Below are 12,098 nucleotides of genomic sequence, written 5' to 3' on the forward strand. Positions count from 1 at the left end.
CTGTGAGATTTCAGTCACAGTTTTCAAGAAAAAAAACAAAAACAAGACATTTTTGTCTGTAGTACCCATCTCTTTTTCACACACACACCCCACTGCAGTTCAGAACTATAGATCTTTAAAAGAAAAAAAACCCATAAGCAATCCATGCCAATCTTAACGCCCCCCCCACCCCAATCTTAAGAATCTATTTTCCTTTTCTGTCAGGAGATTGTGTCAGAAACAAAAAATGCTGTAATCTTGTTCCAGTGAAAATCTACAATCTGTTTCTGGTGTCATGAGAGAAGCAAATAAAGTGATTAGACTTTTTTTTTTTTTTTTTTAATGGAGGGAGAGGTGGGGTGGGAGGAGAAAACCACTGCTCATTTTGTAGGCAACCTTGAGAGAAAATAACTCCAGTTCTGAACTGGAGGAGCAACAAATTATTTGTAGAAATAATGTCACCTTCTAAGCTGGAGGAGCAGAAAAATGTAATTTTCTTTTTTTTTTTTTTCTTATTTCCTATTAAAATCTATCAAACCCGCACCATCATTCTGGGCAAAAGCTATCAGCTCATAGAAAGCTTATTATTATTACTGTGCTCTATACTTCATTACTGCACCCCTGTCTCTGTTGTAAAGCTAATGTTGCACTACTTCTTGGCTCTATTGATTTTCATTGTAAATAGCCCCATTGGAATCCAAAGGTTCCCAGGGACAGGAAGGGGAAAAAAATATGCCACCAGGGCTACCTAACAAGAACAAGGTACAATATAGGCAATGGATCAAACATATGAAATGCCAAACTGGAGATGATTATAAAGGCAAACAAATGTGTCCCTGATAATGGCCACGGACGCGACAGCAATGGTAAACCTATTTGGTTCTAGGATTGAATGGAATGGGGAAGGAATCGTTTGTTCAGGTTGAATGATACCTTTTCATAATATTTGACTTCATATTCCAAGATGACTCCATTTGGCCTGTCAGGTTCCAGCCAAGCCAATGCCACGCTGTGCCTGGTTATTTCTTTAGCCTGGATTAGAGCAATTTGAGATGGAGCTGCCAAAAAGAAGGAAGAAAAACGTTACACAACTGTGATTAAGAAACCCAAGTACTGAAGGACGCTGGGGTCCTCTGCACAAGCCTAGCCTCAGGCATGTTGGCACCACAGGTGTGCTATTAAAATGTTGCCCATGACTAAACTGTAATCTGCAACCTTCGGGATAACACCATTCCCCCCATCGCTTTGATGGCTTTGTACCCCTCGTTCTTCCAACACAGCCCCCTGATGATGTCCATCAAGCTGTTCTTAGCAAGACACAATAAGGATAAGTTATCTGACGACATCAGTCATATACATTTATCTATCAAGCCTTGTTTGTTTGTCTGCCTTATACTGAAACAAGCAAAAACATCTGTTGCCGTAAAGAATGTTACACTCTCTTATTGGAGCAGACTAAAAAGAAAATGGATGGATTTCTTGTGACCATGTCACTGCATCAGTTTAGGACTGGAGCCAGACCACATTCAGAATCACGGCCAATTCTGAATTCATCCGTTTCAGGCCACCCAACTGCAAGCATTCCTTATGGCTTCCCTTTTCCAAACAGCTCCTGAGAGCAGCCTTCGCAGTTCCTCTTGCCTTCAGTACAAACCTAGTGATGATGTGCTTAAAGTACCAGGTAATTTGGTCCTAGGAATGCATCTTTAAACTGGGATTCAAAACCCAATCCTATGCAGAATTGGGCTATCACATGGAGCTAAGTCAGTGGCCATTTTGCAAGTGCTATTGCAACTATTGCAACAGGCAGAAGCACCACAACTCTGCAAACAGACCCTGCCGCTCCTGCTGGACCAAGTAAGGTAGTGGTGGGTGTGGCGGAACAGGAGGTAGGGGAATGACAGAGGTGGAAAGGATATGTACTGGCCCATGTGACTTGAACCAGTATGCTACTCCTCCTCACGTCCCGACATGCCCCTTTCTCTCTTCAGACTTGAGCCAAAGAGCTGGCACAGATCTAAGGAGACCCACTGGGAATCAGGAGGTTTACTCAACGGTAAGGGAAAATATTTTCCCTTATTTCTGTCAAGTCTCCCAATCTGCTTCCCCTCACAGGATGCAGCCTTTTAGGTGTGATTGCATCAGTGGCTTGGTAAAAGGATAGGATTTGGCTGTAAGTTAAAGGGGCCAGTGGACATCCTACAAATTAATCTAGTTTAGATGCTGCTGAATTGATCTGGGCAAATGTTTCGACCCATTACGAACCAACACGCCTTTTCTCTGTATGATGTTCCTAGCTATGAAGGTTGGACAAAATATTCCCTTGCACTAGTCTAACACAGGGTTATTTGAACAAATGAAGCTGTCTTATACCTACCAGTTTATGTGGTAAACGGTTTTCCATCAGCTTTGGAAAACTTGATTTGAGTGACACACTTTTCAAACCCAATGAAAAATTCCACATTAAAAAAACCAATAGATTTCTGGGCAATTCAACCAGTGTTTTAAAATGAATGAAAGTCAACACTTCCTTAGAATTACATTTCTGAGTGCAATACGGGCAGCTAAGATAAAAACATACAATGGCCTACATGAGAAATGTTGCCAGAGATGGCCCAATCGTTTCCTGTAGGGCCTTTTGGTGCCTGAACTTTAGATGCTTAACGGGCCAAAGGACAATGTCTTTTTCTTTTAGACTATGACAGTAACACATCCATAGTCTTGTTGGAGGAATGGGCCTTCTGAAGATTTATGATCCAGGCTGCCTGATCCTTGTTCTGTTACTGTGTGGTCACATCTCTAGCCAGCTGTTATCAAGTCCTGCCACAACTGACAAATGCTGGTACTAATGGTGGGGGTCTCTGGGGATGAAAAGGGGGCATTCAGGAAATTTTTAATCTTATCTATAAAAGCTGTTTCTGTATAGCCAGAGATTAGACAGCTTCCTAAATTGAATATATCTCTTCCTTTGTTCCTAAAACCCGAGAAATATGCAGGTGTTTGTCTCTTAAATAAAAAGAACAGCAACCAAGCTTCACTACAGCTTCACTGTAGAATGAAGATCTATTCAGACCTTGCAAGTAAAATTATAATGTAAACAGGCACCCCACACTGAGAGAAAGTCCCCAAGCCAATGCAAAATATTATCTGTGGCTTTGCATTTTAGCAATTTGCAAGCCACCTTAAGAGCCAATGTTTTAAATCACTAAATAAATAAATGTCACACAGAAACAAAAAGAACATTGAACATGAAAACTTCAAAATTACTTGACCGTATCAGAGAAGTCTGATGGGAGAGAAACTAAGCAGCAGGCGCCATGCGTACAGTCACAAAAGGAAGTCTCTGGGCTGAATTGTGTCTGTCAGGGAGACTGTTTCTTGATCTATTGCTTGACAGTTTGGCATCTCTGTTAGGAATGACTCTAGAGCCCTCCGCCCACCCCACCCCCTTCAACACATCTGCCCATCTGTCTGTTTGTCCCTCGGCCTGTGACTTGAGAAAATACGACAGAAGAGACTGTAGAAACAGGAAGGACCCATTCAAATAGATTCTATCACGTTATTTATACGGAAGTATTTGTTACTAACAAATGCAACTGTCCAGGTTTGACACCCCAGAGAAGTCTTAAAGTAAGACGAGACGCTTTCAAAGGGAGATGCTTTCCAATTTCATTTGCAATGACATCAAGGTTACATGAAGGAAATCAGGATAAATCTCAGCCATTGGTACACAGCAAGAACAGATTAGTGACAGCCCAAACAGAAAGAGAAGTTGCTTGGTTAATCAGTGCCTCTTGGAGGCCAGCTGGATAATTCTTTCTTAGGGAGATTGTCAACAGCTCTAACCCCAGTCATTTCTTAGAGTGTGTGTGCGTGTGTGTGTGTGTGTGGGGGGGGGGTGTTGTTTCCGATTCAGAACTGTGTTTATTATTCTAGCATCATCATCATCTCTCATCATCATCATCATTAATAACATCGCCTTTTCACCACATATTATTTCTTAGCAGTCCATTTCCATCTTAGGGCAGCTCTCTGAGGGCCTGATCCTATGTAGTCAGCGCCAGCCTAAGTAGCCAGCACAGACTTGAGTAGCCCCATTGTGGGACCTGTTCCCTTACCAGGGGAAGGAGACAAATGTTCCCTTCCCCCAAGGAGCCGATGGTTGGCTGCCGGGTGAGGATTGCCGCATTTTGGATGCCACCATTTTGGCTCCTTTGCTCCGCTGGGTGCCAGGCAGCTCAGGATTGGGCTATGAATCTCCAATGCTTCCAATTCTTACCGTCCAAACCAGGGTTCCATAATTGCTCGTAACCATTTTCTTTTCTCATAGACCTCCCATGAATTTCAACATTCGAAAAGCAACAACTAGGCAGTGCCAGAAGAAGGTGACAGATCTCATGTGCAATGTCAGTCCAACTCTAATTCTAGAGACAGAGCTAGTGATTATTCAATCACTGGCAAGTCTGCACTTCAAAATTCTGTTTTCTCTTTAATGCACTGTGGCATAATAATAGGAATTGAAGTATTTCCATCTTTCGGGTTTCAAGATAGTATATGGGTCCATTTCAAATATCAGAGCTGAGGCACATGATTGGCTCATTTCGATTCAGAGTGCTGAAGGTGGAGTATGGTGGTATGTAACCTGCAGTTTTGGCTCTTTAGAAAATGTACTCATTATTGTATTCATTTTTTAAAAATTATATTCTGTGCTATAGCATAGAAGCTTCCAGGGCAGCTAATAACCAAAATTAAAACCACTAAAATAAGCCAGAAAAAAAATTAGACTAATATGAAACCAGATGAAGCCAGGAAAAAGATAATAAAAGCAGCTGCAGTGCAAGAAAGAAGACAACAGCAAGCCATCACCTACTTAGGATCTTGAGAATCTAGGACTGTTTTTATCTAGGGCAGGGGTCTCTAAACTCTTCGACCAAAGGGCCGCATCAAATATCTAGCACAGTGTCAAGGGCCGGGGAAAAAAATTAAATATAAAATTTAAATAATGCATTAGAGAAGGAACTTAGATGAATGAATAAATGAATGGGCTCAAATGTTCAGGACTTCTCCAAGCACCAACACAGCCCAAGAAATAAAGCACACACTTAAATGGACCCCCGTTGCCCCACCCCACAAGCACAACTCTGGTTGTGTTTGGTCAACTGGGCCAGAGGCTCTCAGGGAATCAGAGGCTGGCTGAGGGCCGGATAGATGCTGGCTGCGGGCCACATCTGGCTCCCAGGTCGGGGTTTGGAGACCCCTGATCTAGGGCACAAACATGTGTTCCTGGGAAAGATTCCACAATGGAGGGGCACCACTACTAAGGAAGTCCTAACTTTTGGTCATAGCCCATAAAGCCTCAAAAAGCAGGGCAGCAGGAAAAGAGCCTCCAAAAAAGATCGTGAAGAACAGGCAGGTTCACATGTAAGAAGGTAGCCCTCCAGAATGAGTCCAAGTGTTCCACAACACTGCTTTCCTCTTCACATTTTACTGTCGATTCTAATGACCTTGGAGACTTTTATCAAAATAAAGTGCTGCTGGTTGTGTTTGTATACTTCACTTATGTTACTTCAGCAAGGTTTAGGATCACATCATTTGATTGCAAAAGACCTCCATGTCTTAGCTCAGGGCTGTCGAACTTGTTTCATATAGCAGGGTAAATACCATTCATGATACCTGCTGAGGGCTGGAAGTGATGACATAAAGCACCAAGTGAAAGTCATAAAGTGATTACATAAAGCACAAAATGTCATAAAGCAGGTCATGACCACAAATAAGCCCTTTTTTCCCATTTAAAAACTCATTAGCTACAAACAACAGAAGATCATCTATCTTATTTTCATGATGGGGAGAGCCTAATTATCATACGGGCTGCCCTTTCAGCAGGATGGTACAAACCACAGACTAGGAAATGACTAGAGTCGCCTATGTACAGTGCCGCAACACAGCTCAGCAGCTGAGAGTAGCCAATGGTGGTGGTAGGAGAGCCTGATGGCCACATAAAGAGCTTCCTGGGGCTGCATTCAGCCCCCAGGCTTTATGATTGACACCTCTGGGTTAGCTAGTCCACTGTAATGGGCCATCTCAGACAATGCCATCCAACCAGCCATCCACTGCAAGGAGAAGTGTATGCACACAGGCCTGCCCTCCCCATCAATCATACCCTTCCCCACCATCTCTGCATAATCATATGAGAGCCAGAATGTTCAAAAAGCCAAATGGTGCCATTAAGAGGGCCACACACACACACACACACCACATGTGCACACATGCTCTTCTTCATGTGTTGGGCAGGCCAATCTGACAGTATGATTCAAACTGGCCCAAGTGTCTTGACAGTCCGCCACCCAGACCTTCCTAAAAATAAATAACGGAAGGTTTTACAACATCTCCATGTGGGTTGCACCCATGCTGAGATGCATTGAGGGTTAGGAAGTTTTCTTACCATTTCACCGAAAGTTTCATTCATAATTTAAAATGCACTGTGAACTTCAGCTCGTATACTCAGAGAATATTAAACCTGCATCTGGCTTAAACTCAGGCCAACAGATGCTGGCCAAAGAACCCCAAGGAAAGGGACAACCTTCATTATGAAGTTGCCACCAAGAGCGCTTCTTAGTATTTCCTCCACATACAGACATAACACAAAGATCGCACTCTTGAAAGGCTGTTCATGTTTTAGGGATCACAGTGGGAAGCAGAAGAAGATGTGATCACTTTTGTAGACAGAACTCAAAAATGTTCAGAGATTTATTGGGAAATGTCTGTCTTCATTTATCAGAAGCTTGCCCGCACAATTTGCCGACACAAAAAGATAAGCATTGACACACCTGCTGCTCTGAACTTTAGGTTTAAACAGAGTTACACAGCTTGTCCAACTTCTGGTTCCTAAACAGCACAAACCTTTACACGTTTATGTAGAAGTAAGCCCCACTATGTTGGTTTGGGCTTATACACACTTGGGCTCCCAAGCGTGTATAGGATTTGAGTGTTAGATCTTTTCTTCTTTTTGCTTCCCTGGCAATCGTGTAGCTAGTGGGGGTGCAAAGCATGAGGTTTTGCAGGGAGCCTCACCGCAGCATGCAAGCGCCCCCCCCCCAGAGCTATTCCGGGCAGGGGGATCAAAATGGAGGTGTTTGCCTTTGGCTGACCTTTGCTGGCAGCTTAGGTACAAACCCTAAATTGATTATGTCACTTCTGGCTGTGTCATCACTTCCAGGTTAATGACATCACTTCCAGAGGGTTCTAACAGATTGTCATTCTAAAAAGTGGGTCCTGGTGCTAAAAGTTTTGAGAACCACTTGTATATATGATGCCAATTGATATGATACAGCATGCAGGGGCAACAATGTCATCCATTGTAGACCTAAGTGATAACATGTATATAATAATGAGGAAGATGTCATTGACAAAAACAGTTGATGTAACTTTCAACAGGTCCAAACTCAGCAATTCATCTTCCTTTTCATCTCCCTGTCCTCCAAAGGGTTGCTCTCTAGTAATGTGAATAGAACTATTTCTTTTTATCTACTTCCCCAATACCCTACCATTAAACACTAATACCTTTATTACTAGACTAGTACCTTTATTACTGCAGTTCTTTGCTTGTGACTGACAAACAAAGAATGGGAAAACAGATGCACTACAAAACTTTGCCCATGACCATAAAGCAATTTCCTCCAGCAAGCAAATGCTCTCTAGCACTTGTAAACACATCTGAGTCTCAGTGAAAGTATTTCAGTATTGGTTTAAAACAGGAACAGGGAAAAAAAAAACAGGAAAAAAAACGGAGGGGGGGGGGAGAGAGAGAGAGAGAGAGAGAGAGAGAGAGAGAGAGAGAGAGAGAGCCTTTCTACTAAATTGAATCCAATGAAGGTTTGGGTGCCACCACAGAGTGAACAATATGTACACAAAAATTCCTTTTGTGAACCCAGGAGTATTTACTTTCCCACTTTCCCCAATTTTAATTTAACGATATCATGTTTACTGTCAAGGAAAGTGTTTATGACTGGCATGTTGAAATTTGCAAATTCAGTAAGGAAGACCCTTTTAGTAAACAACTATGCAATTCAGACAAAAAAAATTTAAAAAAGTTTTGGAGGAGAGAGAGAAGAATTGCAATCCCCAGGGTTATTTATCTAGCACTAACAATGAACACAATAGAATAGAATAAAATAGAAAATTTATTTGTCATTGTACCCGTATACACACGTACAATGAAATTAGGTGCTTTCGCAAGGTAAAACAAGACAAGACCCACACAAAACAACAATACAACAAAGTCAGGCAGACTACATATACAATCACCACATTGCTAAAACTCTGTTCAACATATCACTGTACCTCCACATGAACACAACGTTTACAGAGAGTGAAGACAGGTCCCTGACCCTAGGGGCTGGAAGCTAAAAAGAGTTAAAGTTTAGGTTGAGTATTTTCTCTTTCATACATACCTGTACACTTAACTGTACGTATACTTCACCCAGCTTAGGCTACTGTGCCAAGTGAGCCAAGTGGGAGAGCCAAGTCCAGGAGGGGAGCAGGACTAGGATCCGGCACTTAGGCCAGATCCTAACCCCCCTCCTGGGTTGCCCAGCCTTACGCCGGGCTGCTTGGAACTGCACCACCTCTTTAGGTGGCACAGATCCGAGCAACCTCAGAGGGGCAGCTGCTGTAGGACACGGCAGGAATTTTCCTTACTCTGAGCTGTGCTGCAACCCGGCCCCCGGCCTGCTCTGAACGCAGCACACGCCTGCTCCAGGTCATATTAGGATTGGGCTGTTAGTTCTGTTGGTGTTTGTTTTGCTCCTCCTTTTATTCTGCTTACGTTACAGGTTTATTCTGCTATTGCTGTTTTTGCTTTGGGAAAAGTTTTGTAAGCATTTTATTGACATTGGTGTTGCTTTGCTTTTATTTATGTTTCATTCTGTTTACTGTGGGCATTTTTCCAGCGCTGTAATACATTCTAAGAATCCTTGAAAGCTGGCTTGAGCAATCCAAATATTGGGGCAGGAGAACGATATAAATCTTTTAAATGAAATAAATTAAATAGATATAAGTGCTCCTCAGTCCATGCAATGGATAACTCAGATCCAGGCTTAGGGTACTTGCTTTGCATGTTTATAGTTCCAGATTCAGTTCCTGGTGCCTCCACTGAAAATATCTCAGGTAGCAGGATTGAAAAGACCTAAGATCCTGGACAGGTGCCACACATCAGAGGAGACAATGCTTGTCTAGATGTGGTCCAATATCCATGGATCTACAGAGATTATAGTACTTAAGCTTTTGCTCAGTTGCATGGTTTCCTAAAGCCTTAAGGATAGCCCTTCTAGGCTTTTACAGCTCTTGTCTGAACAGTCATTAGAGTCCATGACTTGGACAAAAAGTCAATGAAATGTTTGGGGAGCACTGGAAAGCACACTTCAAAAAATGGAGAGCTTCCACTTCCTATTAACCTCAATCTAGTCTTTTCAAGCAATCAGGAGACCAGGAGGCAGCCTGCATGTCACTATAAGCTTGGACGCTTATAGTGACCCTGTTAAGCAAGAACCTTTAAAGTAAGCTTTAAATAATATTAATGGGCATCCCCCTCTGGGTCTGTGGATAACAGAAGCTGTGTACACATTATCTGTGGATATGGGGGACCGCCTGCATAACCTTTTTGATCCAGCAAAAGTATACACAGGAGAAAAGTCTTCCACATGTGTGGCAAATGGCCATCTGAATTAGAGGTATGGTGTTCTGGGGGAAAGAAATGGATGTATCTGAGAAATAAAAATCATACCCTTCCTCAGTTTGTTACACATTTCTCCCCCAGTTGGGAAAAATTCCTTGAAAAGTGTTCTTTTCAAGAATTCCTTGAAAAGTGACTTACATTTTTCTCCCTTATCCTTCCCCCTGCCAGATCTTCCCAATCCTAATCTATATGTGTACATCTATACTGGTTGCATGTATGCTTTAATAAATGCCCACATCTCCATCTGGTACCACTAGTTAAGGCACACAACTATTAGCAGTGATGGATCAGAGCATATACATAAAATCCAAATCAAATATTTAAATGTAATTACTTCTGCTTTTTTTTTTAAAAAAAAATACTATTTGATCTTTCAACAGAACATATCCACACTTGTTTGCACTGATGGCTTCAAGATGCTGTCAAGGATCAAAATTAAATGCTTGAAAGCTCTAATGATATGACTGTGATTAAGACTTTTGCCTTGTGTGAGAGATGCTGAAAGCCTGCTTCATTATTAATTACTTTAATACTGAAGGACAAAATGAGGATAAGTACTCTTTTCTTGGGTAGGAGAGGAAATAAAAACCTACTGTTTAAAGAGATAGGAAGGAACCAAAAGGCAAGTAAAAAGAACAAAAAAAAACAACAACCCAGTAATGTACTTAATGCAAGTTTGAAATTGGACTAGCACAAACAAGTTTGGAGTAAGGCATTTTGTAGTCATAAAGCTCTTGATTTCCAAGGTCATTGTGATGATGTCATTCCTTTTCAAACCAAGACCTATTCACATACCCAGCTGTGTGTGTGCAGGCCATGTGACAACCCAGTTATCAGCCCAATCCTGACAACATATTGTACCACTAGAACAAGCGTCCCAGCAACATCACACGTTCTGGTTGTCGCAAAAGGTGACACACTGTGTGGGCTGACTGCTGCAGGAAGTGGCAGTCAGTCAGCTCCACATGCCAGCTGTCAATGGATGCCTACCTCCAATGGTAAGATTGTGGGAGGGAGGCAGAGAGGGGAGGGGGTGTGATGGGTGGAACTGGGTGGCAACAAAAGTGGGGAGGAGGGCAGGTTAGGTCCAGGAAGAGGGTGGGTTTGGTGGTTGTAGTGTCCAACAAATCTCCACCTCCTTACTGAGCTCAAACCACCTTCATGGGTCCAAGAGCACTTGTGCCAGCAATATTGCTGGTGCAGGTCTGAGCTGACCCACTGAGCCAAATAGAGCTTTCCCCACAACAAGGGAACAAATGTCTGGAACAGCACAAACGTACAATATCTGAAACATCCAAACAAAGTTTAGCACTAATGATTTCAGTTGGACGCAGATGCTGAAATATTTCAACTGGGTTGAACACGTGCTTAAACATTTGTCACTGACATCAATGAGATAGACAGCTCACTTCAGTTTACTCAGAAGTAAGTCCCACTCAACCTGGATCCAAAAGGACTTGCTCCCATATAAGTCTGCATAGCCTTAAAAAAAAACAAAAAACTTGAATTAGACATGATCATGTCCATAGATTCCATATTCCCACTGCAGTGTTACCAAGCCAAGATCAGAGAATCTTCCTCCTCCTTTCTTATTTCGGAAGGAAGCTTTTGATGCGGCAGGGGCCTGTGGTAGACTCAAGCAAGGCATATGTTTAGTCTGAGAACCACTTGTTTTACTTCTGCTTGCTCACTACGAAAGCCTGTTGGCACGTTCAGACAAAGATAACTTAATACTTGCCAACAGAAACATGGCAGGAAGCAGTGTGTATGTTTCCTGTGTGTATGAATGCCAGTTTTAAACAAACAGGAAAACAACTCTTTCAGTAAGAAGGTAATTTATAAAAATCTGTCTGAACATTGCAGCCACTTGGGGAAAAAAGAGAGAGAGAGAGAGAGTGAAAAGAGAGCGCAAAAGAAAAGAAACATTCCCAAATGCTTGAATGACAGTGATTAACATGACATGGGTGGATGGAACTGGCCCCGCAAAACATGTTGAAGAAATACTAAAAGCAATTTGCTGTCTTTGGAATTAACCAATGGCCTCTCTAAGCTGGGAAGCGGTGACAGTGCTGGGCCTTCACGCAGATGTAACAAAGAGCAGAACTTGGCCCACCATAAAAAGAAAGTCAGGTTTGATAAATTCTGCAGCTTCAACTGCTTTGAAGAATACCCCATCCAGACACTGCAAAGGATAATGAGAAGAGCAGAAAGTGGAAACAGAAGCCACAGATCCCTGGGGTTTTTAACAGGCAAAAGGAGACCGAGGCGTTCAGAGGATCTCCAAAGTAGAGCCGCACTGAGGATCCGACTAGATGCATGCTTACCTGTTAGCAAGACACTTGCTCAAAAATGGAAGTGCCTCTTATATGACTAAACACATTCACGT

The 12,098-nt window shown here is 42.4% G+C and overlaps 1 protein-coding gene across 1 annotated transcript in view; it reads right to left on the bottom strand.

Annotated features, from left to right (window-relative positions):
- Nucleotides 1-12,098, bottom strand: part of EPHA4 (EPH receptor A4) — a 190,013-nt gene that overhangs the window by 46,650 nt on the left and 131,265 nt on the right. The window contains exon 6 of the mRNA XM_066620651.1: nt 913-1,037. Within this exon, the coding sequence (XP_066476748.1) occupies nt 913-1,037 (125 nt within the window). The remainder of the gene's footprint in view (nt 1-912; nt 1,038-12,098) is intronic.

Source organism: Tiliqua scincoides, chromosome 3 (genome assembly GCF_035046505.1).
Source record: "Tiliqua scincoides isolate rTilSci1 chromosome 3, rTilSci1.hap2, whole genome shotgun sequence".
Taxonomy (NCBI): domain Eukaryota; kingdom Metazoa; phylum Chordata; class Lepidosauria; order Squamata; family Scincidae; genus Tiliqua; species Tiliqua scincoides.